This window comes from Dendrobates tinctorius, unplaced genomic scaffold, assembly GCF_039654945.1.
Source record: "Dendrobates tinctorius isolate UK_male_01 unplaced genomic scaffold, ASM3965494v1 ptg000143l, whole genome shotgun sequence".
NCBI classification, from domain to species: Eukaryota; Metazoa; Chordata; class Amphibia; order Anura; family Dendrobatidae; genus Dendrobates; species Dendrobates tinctorius.
Genome location: NW_027361810.1, coordinates 31,494,927 through 31,520,386, shown reverse-complemented (window position 1 = coordinate 31,520,386; position 25,460 = coordinate 31,494,927). Strand labels below are relative to the sequence as shown.

At 41.0% G+C, this 25,460-nt stretch overlaps 1 protein-coding gene across 6 annotated transcripts in view; it reads left to right on the top strand.

The window, feature by feature from the left end:
• RBMS1 (RNA binding motif single stranded interacting protein 1) overlaps positions 1–25,460 on the top strand; it is a 210,844-nt gene that overhangs the window by 115,800 nt on the left and 69,584 nt on the right. For all 6 annotated transcript variants that reach the window (XM_073545720.1, XM_073545721.1, XM_073545725.1 and 3 more), the window contains exons 3-4: positions 3,568–3,626; positions 12,769–12,860. In XM_073545720.1, the coding sequence (XP_073401821.1) occupies positions 3,568–3,626; positions 12,769–12,860 (151 nt within the window). The remainder of the gene's footprint in view (positions 1–3,567; positions 3,627–12,768; positions 12,861–25,460) is intronic.

The window sequence follows — 25,460 nt, the reverse complement described above, 5'->3', positions numbered from 1 at the left end:
CTATCTAAAGCAAGATCATGGGTGACCTTCTGTTGGTCGCAAAATAATAAAATCAGAGGTGTTCACAATTTTCTAATGGTTGCAAGGTCCTCCAAGTCTTCGTGTTCCATTGAGGAAAAATCTAGATGAGAGAGTTGTTCCCTAAATAGCTATCCTTTGCCCACAGGATAACTTATTGTTGGGGCTCAGACTGCTGAGACCTGGACCATCCAAATACACGGCATGTAGAACCCCATCTTGAATGGATCAGAGGTGCACATCCTAAACCTTCTAGAATGCCTGGAATAGCCGTGTGCTGACCTCTGGATAGCTGGGGGTCTCAGCAGTTGGACCCCCAGCTATCAGTAATGTATCCCCTAGCGTGTGGATGCGAGATATCTTACTTTTTTGGAAATAAGCCTTTTAACTTGTGGTAACCTTATAATTTAACTTGGACTCTCCTGCGACTGAATGTCATTGTGTAGTCACAGCCTGGGGCTCATTCAGATTAGCTGGAACACAGGCGTATTTTAGCATCTCAATCATGTCTGCAGGTCCTGGCTCAGCCACAGGTTTTATGACCTGAACTAACATTGTCCTAGTGATCTACAATGCTGTTAGTTCCCGTCAGACTTCAGGGCACGATTTGCGACCATAATATGATGCGCCCACATTACAGCCATGTGAATGAGGCCTAAGGCTATGTGCGCACACAATTTTTTGGGTGTGCGGATTTTGTAGAGAAAACCACAGGTAAATCCGCAGGACAAAAGTCGTGCGGTTTATCTGCGGTTTTGCCCTGCGGTTTTACACCTCATAATGGATGAGGTGTAAAACTGCAGCGTTTCTGCACCAAACAATTGACATTCTGCGGATTGTAAACCGCAGCAAAACCGCAGCATGTGCACTGCTTTTTTTATTTCCATAGGAAATAAAGGTACTGTACAACGCAGCAGAATCTGCTGCGGACCCGCAGGTGCAGAAACGCTGCGGAACCGCAGCAGAATCCGCACCGTGTGCACATACCCTAAGGCTATGTGCACACGTAGTTTTTAGTCTCTGCGGATTTTGTAGAGAAAACCGCAGGAAATCCGCAGGACAAAGTGCTGCGGTTTTTCTGCGGTTTATCTGCGGGTTATCTGCGTTTTTTCCGCGGTTTTACACCTCATAATGGATGAGGTGTAAAACCGCAGCGTTTCTGCACCAAACAATTGACATGCTGCGGATTGTAAACCGCAGCAAAACCGCGCGGAAAAAAACGCAGCATGTGCACAGCATTTTTTTTATTTCCATAGGAAATAAAGGTACTGTACAACGCAGCAGAATCTGCAGCGTTTCTGCAGAGCCAAAAACGCTGCGGAAACGCAGCAGAATCCGCAGCGTGTGCACATACCCTAAGGGTATGTGCACACGCTGCGGATTCCGCAGCGGTTTTGGCCGCTGCGGACCCGCAGCAGTTTTAGCTGCGGTGTACACTACCATTCAAATGAATGGTAAAAAAAAAACCACTGTGTAGACGTTGCAGAAAAATCCGCGTGGATTTGCTGCGGTTTTGAAACCGCAGAAAGAAGTGACATGTCAATTATTTCTGCGGAATCCGCAGGACCAAACCGCAGGCAAAACCGCAGATAATCCGCAGGTCTTTTGACCTGCGGTTTTTGCAAAATCCGAGCGGATTAATCCGCAGCGGATTCCGCAGCGTCTGCACACACCCTTAGGGTATAACTGATTTTCAGTCTTCTACTTGTCGGCAGCTGATCTGTTCGTTGCTTGCAGATTTTTTTTCTCTTTCTTTCGTATTGAAGTGAATGGTGGAAATCTGCAACAAAATATTCATGTCAAAGATTAAAAATAAATTGCTCCTTTGGTTAGTTTATCCATGGTAAATGCCCACACCATGTGGATAAGATTTTGTGAAGTCTCATTCACTTGCTTGGTACTATAATACACTGTGAGTTTTGGCTGAGCAAATTTTACAGGTAAAATATGTAATATTTCCGACCCGTCTTATGTTTTTCAGATATGGTTAGTGGTCTCAGTTGTTGCCTAAATTAGCCAAGAAAATTTTTTAAAATTTAGTTATTTTTGTCTGATTCTGAGCTGCGACAAGTGTCGAAACATCTTATCTCGTGTTCTATAGAATAACTGTGCGTCTGTAAAGAAAAAATGTGGAAATTTTAATTCTCGCACAGGAGAACTTTCTGGAGATGATTAGGTTTACGGCTGTGGTTACCCTTCATATTCTGCTCTGTTCACATGTCGGGTTGTGTTCTGTTTGTAAATGATATCGTAATAAAAAGAAACTGGAATCCTTTACAAATGAAGTAAAAATGGATGCCCGCTTTTGTTTCCGTTTTACGTCCATTTCTACTTGATGGATCTGATCACCTGGAGTTTTCTGGCTATGCAAAGTGCTTTAAACATGGAACCGTTAACAGGTGACCGTTAGAGATGAGCAAGCATGCTTGGATAAGGTGTGCTAGCCGAGTGTCTCTGGCGTGCTCGAAAATTATGTTCGAGTCACCACTGCTGCATGTCTCGCAGCTGTTCGACATCCGCAACACATGCATTGCCTAACAAAAAGGCAGTCCCTACATACGTTGCGGCTGTCAAACAGCCATGAGATATGCAGCCGCGGGGACTCGAACACAGTATTCGAGCATGCTGAAGATACTCAACTAGCATTCAGACATAAGGTGTTATCCGAGCACGCTCGCCCATCATTAAAGGGAATCTGTCACCCCATTTTCGGCCTATGAGCTGCGGCCACAGCCATCAGGGGCTTATCTATAGCATTCTGTAATGCTGTAGCTAAGCCCCCAATTTAACCTGAAAGATAAGAAAAACAAGTTAGATTATACTTACCCTGGCGTCCGGTCTGATGGGTGTCGTGTTCCGGTGCCTCCCATCTTCTAGAGAGGACGTCTTCCTTCTGCCGTGGCTCCTGCGTGGGCATTCTTTATCTGCCCTGTTGAGGGCAGAGTAAAGTACTATAGTGAGCAGGCGCCGGACCTCTCTGACCTTTCCCGGCGCCTGTGTACTGCAGTACTTTACGCAGCCCTCAATAGGGCAGATATAGTACGCCTGCGCAGGAGCCGCGGCAGAAGTAAGGAGGAGGACATCATCTCTAGAAGATGGGAGGTGCCGGACCGGCCGGCGACACCCACCGCCCCACAGGGAATTTAATCTAACTTGTTTTTCTTATCTTTCAGGTTACATCGGGGGCTTAGCTACAGCATTACAGAATGCTGTAGATAAGCCCCTGATGGCGGTGGCCGCAGCTCATAGGCCGAAAATGGGCTGACAGATTCCCTTTTAATGACCATCCATTATCAGCTTCCCATAGACTTCAGTATTCATGTTCACATGTTTTTTGGCTAGATGTAAAATCTAAAGTGCTTGCTAAATTTTTTGGGATCTAGCTAAAAAAAATGAATTACGTCCCCATTCATATGAATAAATCATTTTGATTTTGTAACCTCAAAATGGAAAGAAAATTTGAAATAAGTAATGGACCGATGAGCAAAGCCTTATTCTGACCTATTGCATTACTCAATACTAACTAGTTTTTTTTTTTTTTGCCTTCAGATATGGCAAAATTGTTTCCACGAAGGCCATCCTGGATAAGACTACAAACAAATGTAAAGGTGAGTGTCCGAGGTGATGAAACGTTGCTCCGCTCTCCTAAAATCCAAACAGGATCTGCAGCTTCAAAACAAGGTCTGCGCCTATAAAGTATTGAATGTAATGTAGCACTTGTGAATTTTACTACTGGCTGCAGACATTTGTCTACAGGCAATACCAGGTGATATGGGATTATTGGGCCGTTACATCTCCTTTACATGTGCACTCACAAAGGGGCGACCAGCCAACCCACCTGCAAAAGACGGTGGCTTGAGTGTAATAAAACATTAACATGCTCTGCAGATGCTTTCGGCACTAGACCAATGAAACACGATTACCGATTTCCCGAAATGTAGACTGGATTTTTCCATAAGCTAAAATATTTCTAGAAAAAAAAATTCTCTCCCAACATGTCTGACAAAATAATCAATTTGTGCATTACAGCAACTATTACTGCACAGCAGGGCCAGTCTTCCAGGTTTCCCAGACTTTAAATTGCCACCAAAATGTCTAGTTTACTCATGATGACTTGGCCACTTTAATACGACTCCAAAGCTAAGAATATTTGTAGTTTTGTATTGCATAAAAAAAAAAAGAAAAAGAACCTGAAATGAAAGACCGCTTAAAGATGCGGCAAATCTTCACTTTTGATCCCACCCCGAGGAACCAAACCTCTTTTTATTTTCATTTCCTATTCGTATGATTTGTTTTGGTTTTTTTGCGGGACGATTTGTAGATTTGAATGACAATACTCCCTTTACCGCATGATGTACTATAGAAAAATATTGCTAGTGAGGCGACATGGTAAAAAAAACAAAATAACCCACAGTTCCGCCAATACTTTTTGGATTTAGTTTCTACAGTGTTAATTGGGCAATAAAAATTATCTGGAAACCTCATTCTTCAAGTTGGTGTAATCATGATAAGTAAAATTTTCTTTTTTTCTGAATTCTAAACTGTGGAAAAAAAAAAAAAAACTTCAGCACAAGCAAATTTTTTTTTTTTTTAATTTTTTTTTTTTTTAACAAAGACCATAGTTTTTAGCTTTTTGTTTCTAGAGCTATGTGAGGGATTGTTCTTATTGGCGTCATTTTGGGGAACTAGGACATTTTGATCCCATTTTTAATTGCAACTTTTTTTTTTTGTGGGGTGATTGAAAAACTGCAAATCTGGGGTTCCTCTTTCTTCATGCCCCTACCTTAGGAGTTTAATAATGTCATATTTTGATTAAACTTTTATGAAGGCAGACATATATTGTGTGTGTGCATGTAATAAATAAAGATATGTTTATACATGTACCTATGTATGTGTGGGTATAGACGCACACATGGCTCCCGGAGATCCAGAAAATTGAGGTTGTCTGTGTAGATGAAGCAGTGGTGCACATACATGACCTGACCACCACTCCATTCCTCTCTATAGGGCTAATGAAGCATCTAACTCCAACAGTACCATACTCCTCCAACAGTACCACTCATTTCAAACGGGCTTTGAAGACCCCAGTTCTCTAACCACTTGGATGCCAAATGATATAGACCTCTAGTAATCATTCATTTACTGCTTATCCTGTAAAATAGATGTTATTTAGTAGGAGAACCCCATCAAAAGGTTAGGGCAGGACTAGAAGTGCCATGTCTGTCCATAAGCTGTGTGCATTCTCCTGGGTTACGGCACCATTTACGTAAATTGGTATGAGCAACAATGCCAGATTCGTTCTATGGACACACATGTTGCTGTTTCTGGAAAAACTGCTGATTCCTTTTTTTAAGCATTGGAGAATTCCTTTAGTGATTACAGATCTGTAAGTAAAACGTAATGTTTTTTTCTTAGGTTAGGTGCACACTTGCGTTTCTCGTTTTTCTGTTCCGTTTTGATATAGGCTGTGTTCACAGCGCAGCTTGGTTTTCTGCTTGGATCCTCTGTCCATAGTTTTGTCACTTTTGCAGGGCTTTTTGTTGCCAAAGTTTTATAAACCTTGAAACTTTTGTGAACCCCTTTGTCAGTCAATAGGGTCTGTTGAGTGGGGTCTTCATTTTGCTTCAGTTTGGTCTCTAAAGCCTGTGTGAAATGAGTGTTAACGCATACTCAATCACAGCGTTATTCAGGTCTATGAGACTATTGGAAATAGACACTCCGTCAGCCCTAAAGTGGAGAACGGGTGATCAGGTCATATATGTGCATCACCTCTTCTTCTACACAGACGACCTCAAATTTACCGGTTTCCATTGGTCCCACCTCCCACAATTATCATTAAACAAAATGGTTGATTCCACTAACAGATTCCTTTTTTAAGATTTGTTACATTTTCCTTTATGCAATCATGTAACAGGTTTCTTTTTTTGTTTTTATGATTTGTTTTTGCCTTTCCCTTTCCTGCCATCTTCATTTAATGTCTTAGATCTGTTTAGTCTATTGCTCTGGTGATGAAGATCATAGCAGTCCACTCTATTGATCAAATGACAAATGTGTCAAAGGCGAGTTTTTGATATATGTGACTTTTACTGAAAAGTATGAAAACTTTCATTCCATCTTTTTTTGTTATTTCTTAGACATCAGAGATATTAGCTTAATGTGTGTGTGTGTGTGTGTGTATGTGTATATATATATATATATATATATATATATATATATTTTGTCTTGCCATGTCTGTCTGTAACCGAAATCCTGCGGCGTCGCTAATTGGTCACGGCCTAACTGCCGCGACCAATCAGCAACAGTCGCTTAGTCGTCGCCGCAACATGGTCGCATCGCTTATTGTACAGGCATATTACAGCCGTTAAAGGCATTACTGCTGCGTCGCTCATTACACAGGCACAGTCCTGTACATCTACAATACATTAGGTAAGAGCAGAACAGTGACTGCAGCTCTGGGTGTAACAGGAGTACATTAGGTAACAGCAGAACAGTGACTGCAGATCTGGGTGTAACTGGAGTACAATACATTAGGGAACAGTGACTGCATCTCTGGGTGTAACTTGAGTACAATGCACTTGGTAAGATCTGAACAGTGACTGCAGCTCTGGGTGTAACTGGACTACAATACATTAGGTAAAAGCAGAACAGTGACTGCAGCTCTGGGAGTAACTGGAGTACAATACATTAGATAACCGCAGAACAGTGACAGCAGCTCTGGGTGTAACTGGAGTACAATACATTAGGTAACAGCAGAACAGTGACAGCAGCTCCGAGTGGAAGAGGAGTATAAGACACTAGATGGTGGCCCGATTCTATCGCATCGGGTATTTTAGAGTCTCTGTTAAAATAAAAAATAGTTATATACTCACCTTCCGACGGCCCCCGGACTCTGTCCCTCCTCTCACCACGCGCCCGGCATCTTCCGGTTCCAGTAATGCTTAGCGAGAAGGGCTGAAGATGACGTCACTCTTGCAAGAGCGCGACGACATCGGCGTGTTTCACGCAAAGCATTACTGGAATTGGAAGATGCCGGGAGCGTGGTGAGAGGAGAGAAAGAGTCCGGGGGCCGTCGGAAGGTGAGTATATAACTTTTTTTTTTATTTTAACAGAGACTCAAGAATACCCGATGCGATAGAATCGGGCCATCATCTAGTGTATGTATGCATACATACATACATACATACATACATACATACATACATACATACATACATACATACATTTTATATTGTTACAATTCAGAAATTTGCTGTATACTCTCGGAACTTAACAGTATACAACATAGGTCAAAAGTGCTCTGCTCATTAAGGAAAGGCGTATTTTTCTCTCTCGCTGTCTCGGAGGCCGTTTAAAACTCTTAAAACTTTGACAGGATTACACATCGTGCAAATTGGCTGGGCTAATAAGGAAGGGGTCAATTTAAGCGTCATTTAATTACTCTCTCTCCGTTATTATGCTGTGTTCTTCAAAAGGTTTTTTTTTTCCCCCCCCCCCCCCCCTATTTATTAGCCGTGTAATCATTCCTGACCTCTCCTTTCCCAGACGCTCATCACGTGAAACCTCTGAGTTAACCCACTCACTTTAACCATGTCTTAAGCAGATCTTGTCACAATGACGTGGGTGGGAGACCAAGACCTTACATACTATGGCGGCGTCATGTTCCTGGCTATTTGTGTCACCGGGGTGGGGGGGGGAGAGGCGTCTGGGCAAAGGAAAGAATTCGGTCAGATGATTTTGATTTCACCGTTCAGCCATGAGTAAACAGCAGAAGATGTCCTGCAGGGGCACCGCTAATTTCTGCAGTAGTTCTTCAGTGGGGAGGCAAATGCATAAAGTTTTGCATGTGATCATAAAAACTTTTTTCAAGAGTTTTAAGTTTGAGATCAGAAATCTTAAATGCATTTAGTCACATTCTTATTGGTCCGGTAACTTGTTTGAGGGCGCCTCCACATTGTAGAGCTGCTGTAGATATGGTGCCTGCTCGTAATTGGAGGGCATGGAACGTAAAGAGAACATAACCCATTTTTTTTATCTCTGTAATGGAATAATATCACAAACACTGGTACTGACAGTAATCCATCGATGTCACAGGAGGGGACGGAGACAGCTCATCATATCTCCGCTTCCTAGACATCTGAGCGAGTAAGTTTTAATATTCCATTTGCTGCCATCTTGCAAGTTTCAGGTTTGGACATCAGTTATTATTCAGAGGGGGTTTTGTTAAATAATAAGGTATAACATCTCAACTTGTGGAAGGAGACTTATAGGCCATGCCATTCTCCTCCAGGAAATTAAATACACAAATGGCCTCTTCCGAATGAGTTCTAGAACTCTAGTGCCCCCTATTAGGTGTAGCATTCATAAAAATCATTATCGATCCTTTTAACAAGCCTTGCCACATACCAGACCAGAATCTCAATTTGTAGACTGCTGAGACCCTCTTGTCCCTTGTTTGAGTTGAATAGTGGTATTTCAGGCGTACTGTACTCTGTCCCATTAATTCTTTGTGGTAAATGATCCCAGGCAACCCATAAAGTGAATGGGGCAGCAGTAGGAATGCCATCTCCATTATGGAGATCAGTGGGGACCTCAGTGGTCAAAGGTCAATTAATCTATGTGACAAATACACTTAAGTAATTAATATAGATTTTTTGTTGTTTGGTCTTTCTTAAAATACAAGGTAGTCCAAAGTGAGCTGACACCCATTTATGGCATCCAATTGGGCATATGATGGCCTCTCAGTGCAATAATTATAAGGGCTCAGTCCGAGGGGCAGATCTCCTTTTTATCATTTTTTTTTTTTTTTTTTTTACGGATTACTTAACTTTTCTATATAACTTGTCTTTCCTGCAAGCATTGGGGTCTTAAACTTTACTGCACTCTTTTTAAGTACCTTAGAGGAGGCACACGATGGTGGAAAATGACCATGCATTTCGGCAACTTTGAAGGGCTGACATCAATACACACAGTTGTCATTTCATTCAATATGGAAAACTGTGTTGGGAGCGGACAGCTGAGTTGGACGATTTACCCTTCCCTCTGCAGTAAATTTTCCCTTTAATTAGAGTCCTCCTCGGCACTAGGATGAATTGCAGTACGGCCATTCTCTGAATGTTAAATATTAAGCTGCAGCTCTATCCAGCCGTATAGATTTGGCTGCTGTCCTTGGAATTGACAAGTAATTGGCACTATGGCTTTAATTGACCATGTCGGCACCAATCCTGCAATTATTCCTGACAGTGCCTCCGCGGTGGCTTATCTTGGTCACTTACATAGCCGCTCATTATGGTTGTTAGTGCTCCTGTTTAGGACTCTTGTGCTGCCTCCCATTTTTTAGTCTTTTAACTATTTGCATGGTCAATGTATGACATTTCTTAAGCGATAAAACGTAATGACTGTCCCACTACTTTTTAGGTTAGAGCTAGATGACTACTGTCATGGTACCCATTCCCCTCCACCCATTCCAAACAAGTCTTTGGCCAAGAAAGGAGATGTTCACATTTACGTTATAGCTTCCGTCTTTGAAAAATGGTACAGTTCGTGCTGTTCCCAGGTGCCAGCTGGTAAATGTAGCTCTCATCATTTGTCGCTTGGTCTGCCTGAGATTAGCACGACTAGGCAACAAGGATGAGAGTTGTACTAAGCAGCAGCTGTGTCCTTCCTGTGTAAAATTTAATAAAAAAAAAAAAGTGTGGGCTCCAGCACAATTTTTCATAACCAGCAGAGGGAAAGCCCATGGCTGGGGACTGATGTTAATAACTTAGAATACTCTAGGACAAGGAACAATACCCCATAAGGTTCCCAGACTATTAATAACAGCTCTCAGCTGTATTATTGACCTTTCCTGTTGAATTTTCATTGGACCTCTGGAAAAATAATGACATTGTGTCCCCCTAAAAACTCAAACCAGCAAAGGATAAGCCGACAGCTGTGGGTTGATATTAATAGCCTGGGAAAAGGTCAGAGATATTGCACCCCCTCCCCCTACCAACATCAGCCTTCAACCATCAAAGAAATGGAGCATAAGATGTGCTTAATCTGGTGCTTAGCTTCACTCATCCCACTTACTGTGTGGATGTGGTAGTGGCAAGTTCGGTAATAGGGTTAGGGTTGATGTCACCTTTGTATTATCAGCTGACATCAAGTCCAGGGGTTAGTAATGGAGAGACATCTATAAGATGCCCCCATTACTAACCTCATAGTAAGTATTGAAATAAACACACAGCCAGAAAAAAATCCTTAATTTGAAATAAAACACCTTGTTTTACATAATTATTTAAAAATAAGTTATGCTCACTTTTATACCTAGTCCATTGAAGCCCATGTCCCTTTTAAAAATAAACAACCATTTCCCTCACCTGTCGGACGTGAAGATAATCCATACTGTCTTACGCCGTAATCCATCTCTGCACATTCAAACTTTCAAAACGAACGGTGCCCTGATGGGACCGTTCACACTGAAAACCAAGACACAATGAGCTGCTGCGAGCGCAGCTTCAGTGAGGAGCAGTGATGTCATAGAGGTTACTGCCGGGCATTGAAGCTTTGTTCCCATGGGCAGTTCGCTGAGCCGGTATGATGAACTCTGGTGACCTCAATGAGATCACCACTTGCACCATCAGAATTTTTTTTCTTTTTCTTTATCCTGCCCATTCTCAAGAATGTAGGAATGTAAAATTTTATAATTTATTGCTCATTAAGGGCCATCTCTGCTGTCTACCAGAGGTGTCCAGCCTACTAGACAAGGAGCTCAGCTCTTGCAGGCTCTTTGCTATAGAGCTTGTAAGTGCTCCTCTGAAGCAGTGGATCCAGCTAGCTTCAGCCTCTCTGTGCTCCTCCGATGCAGAAGAGCCAAAGATACTGCTCCATTTGTGGTGCACAGTGTGGGTCAGCAGTGCAGCCATGCCAGTAGTCTGAATTATCATTGTCAAGAAGATGGGAGGCACGAGAGCGGCGTGTTCCTGAAGATGATCTATACCAACCCTTTTGAATGTGGCTAGCATAAAAATGCCGTATGCAGCACTTTTTTTCTGGTAAAACCGGTCCGGTTTTTTACATATGCATTGGAATCGCTAACGTTCAAATATAAGTCAATGAAACAAATACTTTTATGTTTACCTGCAATATTTCCCATAGGAAATGTCCAAATATTATCAGTTGTATGATCTGGATAGAAAATTAGCAAACAATTTTATCTTTAACTCGTTAAGAATCTATTGGGAATCTGTCAGCATGTTTTTACTATGTAATCTGAGAGTAGCATGATATAGGGGCAGATACCCTGATTCCAATTATGACAATTACTTGGCAGTGTTTTATCAGCAGGAGATTATCACTACAGAACTTGGCGTCTGGTGCCTCCTAGCCAACAGACTTCTGAAAGCAAAGCTATCAGTAGAAAATAAACCATTTTTGAAATCAGATCTTTCCCCAAAAAATGTTAACACAATTTTAAATTACTTAATTGTTTTGTTTGAGATGTTCATGCTATATGTGCCTAAATATAACTCACAAGTTGTATTAATGCAAATTACCACCTGTCGAGGTTTTTTATAGCATGTGATGAGTTTGTGGAAAGATATGGATGAAAAAAATCTATACAATTGTTATCCCTCTAAAGTGTTCTGTTCCTCTGGAAAATGTTAGTAAATTGTCCATTTCCCTTGATTGTCCCTGCAATTTAATACTGTCATGTCTGATTGGACAGCGCCAGACTGTATGGATACCGATTAACAGAGTGAATATTAAAGCCCAGTCGAACGTTTATTTATACATTTCCAAGAGTAACGGCACAACACAGATCTACCATAATGATCCAGAATTGTTATTTTATGCAGAATACATGTATTTACTCAACCAGACACATCTAGAGAGTTGGCCGGACCTGCAGTAAAGTCCTAAACACCGGGAAGATAATTTGCATTATAAATATGTATGTTATGGGTCATCTGACCTTCTATTTCCAGCGCTTTGAAGTAGTTGAATCTCTTTTGAAATTTGAATTTAATACTTTGTACCCTAAGGCTGTGTGCACATTTTGTTTTTGGTACAGAAAAATCTGCTTATATTTATCCCAAAAATTCCATCTCCAAGGGAATAAAAATGTTATACTTTTATTGAAACAATTAAAATTTAATAATCCAAGTGACAAATGGTAGAATAAACAAAGCTTTTCAAATGCAAACCGGCATCCTTAGTCGTGACACTTATCATTTTTCTTTACGTTTTTGGAGAAATATTACCTGATTTTATTATGTGAATTTTTCATGTGTTATTAGGTTTTTTGTTTTTTTTTGTTATTGTATTTTTTCTTTAAAATTTTTCCCCGGTTCATTTGAATGTTTGAAAAACGCTGCAAAAAACTGGTAGAGTTGACAAGCTTCAAACGTTAAAAAAATAAAGCAACGCAGCTCGCAAGTGCGCAAGGAAAAACCTCATTGTGTGGTTGAGCCTTTAAAAATACTAGCCAAGCCAATGAGAATTATAAACTCTGCATTTTTTTTTCCGGCAGGTAAAAATACAGCGTGTGAACAAGCCCGTAATGAGCGTCTGGGTTTTCTAAATTCGCTCAGTGACTCAGTTTTGGAAGTGACTGGTACATTAGTTTTGTAGCTTCCGTCGCTGACTAGTATTCATTTATTCCACCTCGGCCTGCAGGGACGGGCAGCAGAATTGTGATGCATCGAGCATCTGTGTGCACAGGCTTCTTCCTTTGATAGGTGTATAAATTGTCATGTTTATGATCCGCAGGTTATGGATTTGTAGACTTTGACAGCCCGGCAGCTGCTCAGAAAGCGGTCTCGGCTCTGAAGGCAACTGGAGTCCAAGCACAGATGGCAAAGGTACCTTTCAATAAGTGTCGAGCTCTTTCCCTGCTGGAGAGGTGTCGGGAGGATACACCGGCTTCTGTTTTCTTTGTAAACATGTCTCTTTTCTTGTGTTTTTGCTCCCGGTCGGCCACATTTTAAATGATGTTAATAAGGGGCTCCAGTGGTTGGAGACGAGGCTCTGTCGTTCTTCAAACCGTTCCTGACTTTCCCGATAAATATGACTTGAGAATTTTACGTTCCTTGATCCATTTTCTTCTCCGATGGCATCAAAGGAAACCTAAACCAAGGCAATACGGCTCTTTCTGAGGGCTTTTATTAGAAAGGCATTTGTTTAACTGCTGACCAGGGAGTAGAAGCAGCAACGTCTACCACACCTTGAGTGCAAAAACTGAGCTCTCTTAGTTTTGGGGCGTGAGCGCAATGTTGGCTGTCCGAGTATGTGGTCAGGCTATACCATTGTAGACTGATGTCTAAGTCTTTTTATGTAGCTATTTTTTTTTTAATTTTTTTTTTTTTTCAACATTTTTGAGATACCATGTTAGGCCTTCTTGACCTCACAAGGGATCTGGGCACTAAGTGGGAATTCTGCTCTTCCATTTATAATTTAAAAAAAAAAAAAAAATTCTAGGATCTAGGCACAAAGGAGTAGCGAACAGTCCCTTATATTTCCTTAGGGAGTCCTTTTACTATTTGTGCCAAGAGTTGGTCCTAAACAGGAGCAGATCTCCTACAAGTGTTCTAACGGGTCTTTGGTCATGAAGTGGGTTGACATTGGCCATACACATTTGACACAGCCCGCTAATTTTGGCAGTCCTGGCTGACTGTCCAATAATGTTCATCCAACGTGTGTTTGGCAGGTGATGTGGGCGAGAAAAAAAGATGGGGCATGGTGAGTTTCAACATGTCCAATCGTTTTGTTCTTAAAGCAGATAAGACGCCTCCATAAATTTACGGCAGTGATTCTCCTTATTGAAAGCCCAAAACGAGCATGCCTGTGTATGATGAGGTTGTAAGGAATAGTTGTCAGTTGAGCAAGAATTTGACCAACTTATCGAAGGCAGTTTGATTGTCCAAATGTGATTTTACATTAAGATGGGATTGGACGTCTCGGACAAACATCCGTAACCTAACCTTTACTCCGCTAACCCTCAAAAGTAGCCGAGGATAAGGAATGATGATCGGACATCTGTACTATGGATATTTAAAAGCATAATGTGAGGATAGAACAAATATGTACTGTAGAAATGGAACAGTACATGTTATATTCTACCACTTCAATAGGACACACATAAGAGACCCCCCTCGAAACACACCAGAAATGAATGGAAATGAGCAAAGGGGTACACGTGATAGGTGTCAGCTCACTGGAAATACAGAGTCACGTCGGTGATTTGCCACAGCTAGTGATGGCTTCATGAACTCCTTAGCATGTTAGAAATGGCCCACTCAGCTGATGTCCAATGGACCCCTAGTAACATGGGGAAGGGTGACAAATGTATATTTTTCCATTTAAGTCTGAGGACATCTACCCCAGAATACCCGTTTTATGAGAAGCGCCAATACGCACACAGTAGTTTAGATTGCCAAAAGCCAACTTGGTCACGATACAACCTCCATTCCGTTATACCCATTACACTTTACATCATTTTTCTTTCTTTTATCATCTTTATTTTCTGAAGTCAAATTAATTAATCATACAATTATTAAAGATCCAACTCTCGCCCCACTATGGACATTTTTTTTTTTTTTTTTTTTACATCTCTTAATGTCACACATTGGTGTGCAAAGTGTTAATCCTCGGATACAAGAGGCATCCTTGGCGTTGCACCAAGGCTGCAGAAAAGAGAACCATATGTAAGTCACTGGGAGAGGAGCCCAAGACAGATAGACGTGAACACATGAACCTTACAGATGTGTTTTCAGTTCTGCAGTTCACACCCACCATCTGGGGGCTATAAATCAAGGATTGTTGCACTGGACACGGGACGAAATCGCTACAGTGGTGTGTTGTCAGATATGGGAACCCGCCACCGTCCATCTGTGCGACAGAATCCCTGCTAGCCAGACTCGAAGGTCGCTCCATACGAAACGCCGCGTAAGCGGCTGCCAATTTATTAAACTCTTGTTAATGAAATAGCGCCATGCTTATTCATAGGCTGTGTCTGGTATTGCAGCTCAGCACAACATGTAATGGCAGCCTTACACACTAGACCGCTGCCATACACATTCACTGTTGGCCTGGAGGAGACAGGGTACCTACTTCTTGGGAGAGGGAAGGATCTTGTGACTGGGAAGCTTTTTCGGATGTAGTGAATTAATTTCTGATATACAGGGTAATGTTTTTTCCTTTTAAATGTTTAGTGTCAGATTATGCACAGCTCAGCATTTCCTGTATGACTGTATTATGACGATATTAGGAGGCACAGTCACTTCCCTCTTCTTAAAAAATTTTGCGGCCGAGGGGGAAAAAAAAATAAAGCCATTGGTATCTTTATAAGGAACATTAGGCATCCATCAACTTTGAGATAGTTCTATGAAGGATAAGGATGTTTATAATAATTGTTCCATATCCCCCCAAACAGTGCACCGCGCTCTTCATAGTATGGTCACTGATGGAGGGACACATGGCAAGAAATGGATGTTCACAAAGTTTGACGAAACCCCTTGCACAGGCACTAATTTCCTTACTGTTCAGGACAATCGCATGTGCAAGGGGGAAGACAGAGCATAGGGCCTGCTTGGGGTGGGGTAGGTCCTGCGCAAGTGGTTGAGAAGCCAGGGCATCCATCAACTTTGAGATAGTTCTATGAAGGATAAGGATGTTTATAATAATTGTTCCATATCCCCCCAAACAGTGCACCGCGCTCTTCATAGTATGGTCACTGATGGAGGGACACATGGCAAGAAATGGATGTTCACAAAGTTTGTCGAAACCCCTTGCACAGGCACTAATTTCCTTACTGTTCAGGACAATCGCATGTGCAAGGGGGAAGACAGAGCATAGGGCCTGCTTGGGGTGGGGTAGGTCCTGCGCAAGTGGTTGAGAAGCCAGGGCCTGCGTGGGGGGGGCAGGTCCTGCGCAAGTGGGGGGGAAGTCAGGTCCTGCGCAGGATTCATTGGAACTTGCAGTGCAGAACTTCTAAGTAGAATTTATTGGTTAGTCGCCTATTTTGATATCAAATAAACATAGAAATTACATGCTGAACTTGTCTGTGTTGGTTTACTTGCATCTAGTTTATACCTGCTGTAAGATTATTGGGGTATGAGCGCATGATGCCTTTTTCTGCGTCGTATGTTTTTTTTTTTTTTTTTTTTTTTTTTTTTAAATATAAATAGTTCAGGCACAATTCACCTGAGAAAAGGTATTGTGCACATGTCCGTAAATGTAAATCCGATACCAAAAAAAAGAGGAACAGATCGATCCTTACTTGCACAGTTGGGGCTAGGTTGGATCCGTCCACCATTGGTGCGGGTGAGACATCTGCCTGTTTATGGCTGCCCTTAGATCTCCAGCTTTAGTGGAATCCGAGGCTGCTGGTACTTGCCGTCATAAATAAGTGTACAGTTGCACATGTACAAAGCCGCTTCTCGTTATATACTGTGCATCTAGCTTCAAAGGGTCACCTTCAAAGTAATTGTCTGATAAACAGTAGAAGAGACAGAAACTTCTCCGAGCAGCACCTTTTCAAGTACAAAAGTACCAGTATTTCACCACTACAAATGAGTCTGTTATAGAACAATTTGTCAGAGATCACATCGTGACTAAATCCTCCCATGATTCCTCAGCAAGGAACCTTTCGGCCATCAGAGTAGCTATTGTGACTGGCAGTGTACAGAGTTTACAGTCATCTAACTTTTGTGCTAACTGGGCAAATCAAGGATTATTAATGCTGTAATAAACGTTTCCAGTAAGCGGGGGCGGAACTATAGAATGTGTGGTCACACCCCTGCCCTGGCCTCAGGAAGAGCTTATCATTCTTTACTTGGACATTAAGAATATTGGTGTCTCTGTAGATAATTTTCGGTTTATTCCACAAAGAACTAGACAAGGCATAATTTTATGAATAGATGTGCCAGAACTGTGTTATTTTTTTTTTTGTTTGTTTGTTTGTTTTTTTATGGAGAAAGCAAGTATTTGATAAAACATTTAGGAGTCACATTTTTTTTAAATTGCTTTGTACACAAAAGCTGACTTTTTCTACAACAGTAATTAGGAAGTCGGCCCCATATAGGCCATTAATGTATATATGACCTTGATTTACACCCAGTTTAGTGTATGACAGTATAGAATAGTACATACCTGATGGCCATAAAGAAGGTATATGACGGCGGCGCTCCTGGTTATAAGGTGAGGTGCCCAAGTAGAGTCCCAACCCGTAAGTCATATAATAGAAAAACTTGGCACTCAGGAAGTTGCAATGAAAAAAAACAATTTTTATTTGGCTGTCATTATTGTAGTTTTTATCGTTTCGGCCCTACAATAGGCCCTTCATCAGCACTGATTGTGTCAGTCCATATGTATCAGTGCGTGGACTGACACTACCCGTTCGTCGCTGGGCAATGGCGCTCTGGCGTCACAAGACCATGGACTGCCACATGTGGGCTGACACTTTCACTACTCAAGAGGCAATCTGTCCTTATGAAGGTCCTATTGTAGGGCCGAAATGTTAAAAACTACAATAAGGATTGCCGAATAAGTTTTTTTTTTTTTTTTTTTCACTGCAACTTCTGGAGTAAAAGAAATATAACTCGCAGATGGTTGGAACAAAATCCCGTAGGGAAAGACAAATAAAAATTCTATGTATATAATTAAAAAAATATAGTAATAAATAATTAAAATGTAAACACAATATTCATTAATAAAATGCCTTTATTGCAATATTGGCATAACATATAGTGCATAAAATACACAATTACTATAGCGATTTAAATGTGGAAAAAAGGAAGAATCCTATCCATAATAAGGCTTAGTTAATAAACCAGGTAACGAATCATAAAATAACACACAAAAAAAACGTAAAAATTATTAATATTTATAATAGTGCTTAATATATCATAGTGAAATTGGTGCAAATATAAGACCACATAAAATTATTAATGTGACATTACCATAAAATAACAAGTGCTGTGTAAAGAAAATAATATATATACCTGTAAGCCTAAATACGCTATGTAAAGAGTGCTAGAACGCGCCCCGACGCGCGTTTCGGAAATTGATCTCCTGACGAAGGAGATCAATTTCCGAAACGCGCGTCGGGGCGCGTTCTAGCACTCTTTACATAGCGTATTTAGGCTTACAGGTATATAATTTTCTTTACACAGCACTTGTTGTTTTATGGTAATGTCACATTAATAATTTTATGTGGTCTTATATTTGCACCAATTTCACTATGATATATTAAGCACTATTATATATATATATTAATAATTTTTACTTTTTTTGTGTGTTATTTTATGATTCTTTACCTGGTTTATTAACTAAGCCTTATTATGGATAGGATTCTTCCTTTTTTCCACATTTAAATCGCTATAGTAATTGTGTATTTTATGCACTATGTTATGCCAATATTGCAATAAAGGCATTTTATTAATGAATGTGGTGTTTACATTTTAATTATTTATTACTATATTTTTTTAATTATATACATAGAATTTTTATTTGTCTTTCCCTACGGGATTTTGTTCCAACCATCTGCGAGTTATATTTCTTTTACGCACACCGGATGGTCTGCCATCCTTTTTTCTTGGAGGGGATCGGTTCAAACATATTTTGTGAATGTATACATGATTTTATTAACTCACGTTATTTATTTCAAATTTGATAGGTTTGAATTTTGGTTTTCTCTATTTAACTTCTGGAGTGCCAAGTTTTTCTTTTACACACCTGATGGGCAGCGTCTTCTGCGTGTAATAATTAGGACCCAATGATGAGCTATGGCACCAATGGCCTGAGCTGTCCACTCCTGAAGAGATATTGGATGGGATTAGAACAGATGAAAATGTTTTATCTAGTAGAACACATTTTTGTTGCCATTGGCAAGTCCTGTTCTGGGAACCGGTGGGCAGCAAACTTTTTTTTTTTTTTTTTTTTTTTTTTTTTTTGTTTTGTTTAGACACAACATTGATTTGGCCAGAGGAACCTTTTCCCATCGAGAACATGGCCGAGTATTTTGTTATGCAACATATTTGTTCTTCCAGAATACATCACTGTATCTGGTGGGAATGTGAAAACAACTGTCAAAAGTAAAGCATAGGATAACTGTTGGCTGACCTGCTGTCCTTCCTGACTCCTCCATCAACCTACCATACATGTAAGCCGATCGGCAGTCCTTTACTCGCCTCTTCAGACAGGCTGATCCTACAGAATGATCAGTAGTAGGACCGTTCTGTTCACATAAAATATAATTGTCCTCGGCAGCACATCACTAGATGTGCTGCTGAGAATGACAAACTGCCGAAAACCTTTCATTCTGCTCAAGAAACAAAGTGTTTTTTTATATAGTGGTGGTTGCCGACCAGTTTAGACAACTCGATAGATGGTAGCGAGTGTTCCTAGGTATACAGATTTCTCTCTTGGACTCTCTAATGGCAGAATTAGACAGTTGTCCTTTTTGACTCCTCCATTTACCAGCAATTGGGTCTTTTATTTCAGAAAGCACAGGAGAGAATTGGCTGCTCATCTCTGAAAAGAGCAAAAAATTGGTTTGGGTTGATTATAAACTTCCTCTGTTATGAATGAGTCACCGTAGGAGGCAAAAACAAAAATACTAGCTAAGTCCAGAAAACCAGAGAAGTTGGCAGCTATAGGATTGCAGACCCCTGAACCTATCAACAACAACTAGCAGTAGCCGTGGGGGGTTCCTACGGTGCCCTAGACCCCTCGATCACAGCCGGAGAACTAAATAGCCTAAAGACAGAAAGGGAAATCTAAACTGCCCAGAGCAGACCCCAAAGCAATAGGCAGCCCCCAACATACTGTATAATGACGGTGAAGCAAGATGAAAAAACACTCACACAGATAGAAAGATAGGCTGAGCAAATGATGGGGCCCAAGCTAACTAAATAGGAAAGGATAGAAAAGCTGCTGTCTGCAATCCGCCAAAACCCTATCAAAACAAGAGCCAACAGACTGATAGGGAAAAAAGCCCTGAAGACGCTAGGCTTCAAAAAGACTAAATCAGTACTCAGGTATTTTCTGAAGACAGAGCAAAAAGGAATTCAGCTCACCCCAGCAGGGAATGGCAGAAATCCAAAAAAAACAAGGCAAAACAAAACCAAAACACAAATGCAAAAAGCAGAGCAGAAAACTTAGCTTTTGAGGAGAAGGAATCAGACTGGTCTCCTAGAATCCCTCAGAGAGATCACCAGCCAGGCAGAAGGGCGTCGGCTGCCTTATATCCAGTCAGCAATTCCAGTCACCCAGTCATCATCATCCTGCACAGGTGCTTGGTAATCAGCCTCACTACCTTCCTTCACCAGAAGAGGGAGTTCATCAGACCTCAATGGTGAAGGGGAAAATGAACTCACAACATTCCTCCCAATCTGCTGGTTTCTGTAGATGCAGATTTGCTGTCACCATGATTGTCAAATGGGCTGACTCTGCATAGGGATGAATAAACTGGGCTGTATATCCTGACAGAGGTTTCTGCTTTTCCCATATTTTGTTTCATTAAAGGGGAGGAGGGGGATGCAGCTGCAGCTTCTCACTATTTTTTTTTTTTTATACACTGGACGAACTTTTTTTTTAAGTTTGAGGAAGCTTCTTAAGCATTTTCTGTGTTAATGTCGATAGCTTGTAGACTCCTTTACACCCTTACAGCTGCTGTTTCTCCTTAATTTTCCCTCTTGCCATCTTCTAACTATTCTACTTGATGTTTTACACGAGATGGATTTTTTTTTTTTTTAAAAGTCTGAGGCGGTTTGGGAACGATTACAGAAATTAAGTTTAGGGGATCTACCTGTTGCCAGAAACTTACACTCCGAATGCGAAACTGCAGCTTCATACCCTTCCTTGCTTGCTTCTCCCCATTTTCTACACTGCTAAATGGATTTTTCTCAACGCTAAGGGGTTATCTGAATTTTTACAAAGAGCCTACAGGCAGGTTAAGAGAACTCCATGCTACCAGAAGAAGACACCCAGAGTTGAGAAACTGCAGCTGCATCCCTTTCCTCCTGATTTTAGGTTTGTTTCACTTTAAAAAAAAAAAAAGAAAAAAAAAAGACCTCAGAGGAGAACAGAGGAGATCTCATTTATATGTATAAATACATGTGTGGTCAGTACGTAGGGCTGGCACATGTCTTATTCCTTCCAAGGATCATACTAAGGACCAGAGGGCACTCATTACGGGTGGAAAAAACTTCCGGCAGCTAAATAGGAAAGGGTTCTTTACAGTTAGAGCAGTCAGACTGTGGAATGCCGACCACAAGAGGTAGTAATGGCAGATACTATAACCGCTTTAAAAGAGTCTGGATGATTTCTTCAGTACACGTAACATTACGGGTTATGGATAATTAGTAGAGAAAGGTTGAACTTGATGGACCAGAGTTCATTTTTCTTTTTTCAACTTTTGTAATTGATTTATTTAAAAAAAAAAAAAAAAAAAAGGCCGTCTGGACAGTTACTGGAATCCTGCACACATCATAAGGACTACTCCCAAATGTTGATACTTTACCTTGATAACCCATCACAATTTTACTCATTTTGTCATTTTCTGCTGATACATTTAATTTCTATTAATTCCATGAGTCATAATATAATTAACATGATCTTCCATAGAAATGTGACTGTCGGGCAATTGAGACACATCCTGCTTTAAAGTTGCTTTTACCGCGTAGTTGATGATTTAACGGTAGTGCTCTATGCCAAACTTTTGCAACCCCAATGCAGGTTTGCGGTTGAGAAATATTGCACGGCTGTGATAAGTGCTTTGGAAAGTTCCGTGGTTGTAAGATTTCGGGTACATTTCTGGAATCCGTTCATTGGGTTGACTGATTGCACAATGTGGCTATTTTGCCATTTGGCAGTGTACTGCATTGTGTGTGTAGTGGAGAAGGAATATTCTTTCGCTAGCACATAAATTAGAAGCAGACCCGTTTTGGAGAGGAAGCATATTTTTCTCTGTGAGAGCAGCAGACGCGTCTGTTCTGTGTCTTCCCGGAGATCATCCCCCACAGGGAGCGGCGCTGGTCACATGGCTGTCAGTAGTGATCCGACGATGGTGACCCCACTCCGAGCAAGGGAAAAGAGTTGTGCCAAGTTTTTTCCCTGTGTTTTTTAGGAACCATTCCACACGCACAGGGAGGTTTCGTTAATTTCTTTCAGATGACGGAGGATATTTCCTTCTATCCATTTGTTCCTCCGCAGCGTAGTAACCGGTGCCAAGGGGGTTGCAGCTTCTTCTATTGAAACAATGGGGAAAAAAAATAAAATTCCAGATCTAAACCAGATTTTTCATCGTTCTCTTATTATGTTCTGAATTGCTCCAAACTGGTGACCCTTTATATTTATCCTGAACTACATCTCCCCAAATCTTTAGCTAATAACTCCTTTTATGTAAATCCCGGGGCTCTGTGGGGTCCATAAGCCAAACTTCTGACTTCTTTATTCGTTCCTAAATACTTGTTGAATATTTACTCTCGTTGCCATTTAGACGTAACACAATATTCTAGGCGTTGTCTACTACTTCTTCCCGAAATGTGTGTAATTGAGGCTACAAATCAGTTTTCGCTATTGGATCCCAGTAAACCTTTTGCACCGCTGTAGCCTCTTGCTGGCTTTAGAATGAGTTAACTGAGAATCCTTCAGCGAGCCCTCTACCATGGTTTGAGGAGTCTGTAACTTTGTGTTTTCAAATTTCTGTGCTCTTCTCTGATTAATGATCACATGAAGGTTCAGATCACCCTCGCTGTGATCCTAAATCTGCTTAGGAGAGCTCAATGAAAGACAGATGAGAGTTACAATCTCCAAAATGGAGCTCACTGATGGATTCTTAGCTACCTCATTCTGCACCAGCAATGTGCAAAAAAAAGTATAAGGCTATGAAAGCCAAATGGTGCAACATTTTTAATGAATGCATGGTTTGGGGGCTAAAAATATTTTTGGGAATTGAAGTATTAACTAAAAAAAAAAAAAAAAAAAAAAAAGACAAATTTTACAACACTTTAATCCAGTAGTAGACAACTCCTTGAAGGGGATGTCCTTCTTTGGGGACACTTTTTAGTGATGCAAGTTCTGGAAGAATAGGGATGTCATATTGCAGAGTCCTAAGAAAAGATGTCTGTCTTTTGTGGATTGCTACCAGGGCTGCGGAGTCCCGATCGGAGCCCATTTTGGTGGAGTCGGAGGATTGGCTGACAGACTCCACAGCCCTGAACTAGCTGCTCATTGCTACAATAGACTTGTCGGGATCACTGACAGCAGTGCAGCTACATAGGCTTAAACTGGAACGGAGTCATGTTTTGAAGCAGTTATACGTCACTTACAGTAAAATGTCTAAGAAACGTGTTACAAAAACTGAAAATGTGGTTTGTTTGTTTTTTGCTTTTTGTTAGGATTTTTTATTTTTTTATTTTGGAAGAGGGTGTGGACAGGAAGTTTTCGTAATACAGTTTGTGTAAGAGAAATGAGTCAGGCTCTTTTAAATCCTCGCATGTTTTCCAGAGGTGAGACTCTCAGCTTGTCGTGTTTTCGTGGCTCGGCTCCCACACTGGCCCAAGTTCAAAGCCGAATCTTTCAAATGCCTCCTTGCAAAGTTTAACACTTTAAAACTTCAAAGTGGAAGAAGGGAGTGGACGTTCTGGAAACTGAATATGAACTTGAAACTGAGTCGTGGGTTTTTTGTTTTTTTTTAAATAACTTTTCCAATATTTGCTACTTTTTTTTTTTCTTTTTTTTTTTTTTTTTTTAGAAAACACCCGCTATGCTTATGGTGATCATGCATTAAAATAATTAAAGAAAGAACACTTTGGCTATGTTCACACGTGGCGTCTTTTTTTTTTTTTTTTTTGCTGCCTTTGTTATGCAAACTTTAAGCTGCGGTTTGTTAGCATCAAAGTCTGAGATTTCAGGAATCTCATGCACACACCTTGTCTCCCCCCCCCCCCCCCCCCCCCATTGATCTGGTAAAAATGGTGTTTTTTTGCAAACTGCAGAAGGTCCCTTCTTTCAGCATTTTTGCATTTTCTTTTTTTCACCCATGGAAAACAATGAGTAAGTTAAAAAACTCAGGTATAAGGTTTTGCAGCGTTTAGGTCCAAAACTTTTGGGAGGTTGCATCATCTTTTTTTTTTTTGGGGGGGGGACAACAAACTTTATCAGCATGCAGAAGAGACAATAAAAACGTAGAAGAACCTGATGTTTTTGGAAGCTGCTGATTTACTGGCAAGAGAGCAGGTTTTGCAAAAACACAACGTGTGAACATAGTCTTGTACTGATCCTCTGACCGCTCCTCCTACAGCAAGGCTTGGAACCTCTTGCTGGTTTCTCGACTCCATCTATCACTGCAGCTAATACCAATGATGCGCCATTAAATGCCCCGGTGTTCCATCGCTCCTCTGTTCTACACTGGTCTTTCATTACTTTTCTGCAGCGATGTCACGCATCCACATGACTGCTTCAGCCAATTCTTCACCTTTGCTGCTGCTGACACCACTGATTGACTGCAGTGGTCACCTGTGTGTGACGTTATCTCTGCAGGACTGGCAGACAAACACCAGCGCAGATCACCGGAGCGCTGCAGTGGCGGGAGATTGTGAAATGTCCATTTACCAGTATGCATCTAACACCCGAGCTCCCCCTAGTGGCAGATGCAAATTTTATAGTTTAGTGTGTGCACAAGGAAAGACTAGAAAGACTAGAAGCAATGGGATGAAACTGAATGGGAGGAGACACAGATTAGATATTAGAAAAAACTTTTTGACAGTTAGAGTGATCAATGAGTGGAACAGGCTGCCACGAGAAGTGGTGAGTTCTCCTTCAATGGAAGTCTTCAAACAGAGGCTGGACAGACATCTGACTGGGATGATTTAGCGAATCCTGCTTTGAGCAGGGGGTTGGACCAGATGGCCCAGGAGGTCCCTTCCAACTCTACGATTCTATGATTCTATGATTCTATACAGAAGTGGAGCAGTGACCTCTGTAGGAAATTTAATCAGAGAAAAATATTCAAATGATTGAGACCAGACTAAAATCCTTTTCGTTAGCTAGAACAGATCTTTCCATTGTTTTTTTTTTTTGTTTTTTTTTTACAGTCGCATCATTGTGATATGACGCAGAGTATTTTCCTATGCTTTGCTCGTAGCACACTTAACCAACAGAGTCTCAGTAAAATTGGGTGTGGACCGCTCTACACAAAGGGATATTTGCAGAATTGATGGAGGCTAATTATCCGGGGTGTTCCCACATTATAATTTACACATTCTAAAAGGTGGCCGCTTACTTTACTAGCCGGGGGTTTAGCAGCGTAATGTATCCTTCTTCTTTTTTTTCTTGACTTGTCCTTCATTTAGAAGCGACACGTGTATGACGGAATTCAAACAATCCCACTTTCTTATCCATGTTCTGCTGACTTGCACTGATGAAATATCAGATACCTTTAGAAAAAGAGGTGCAAC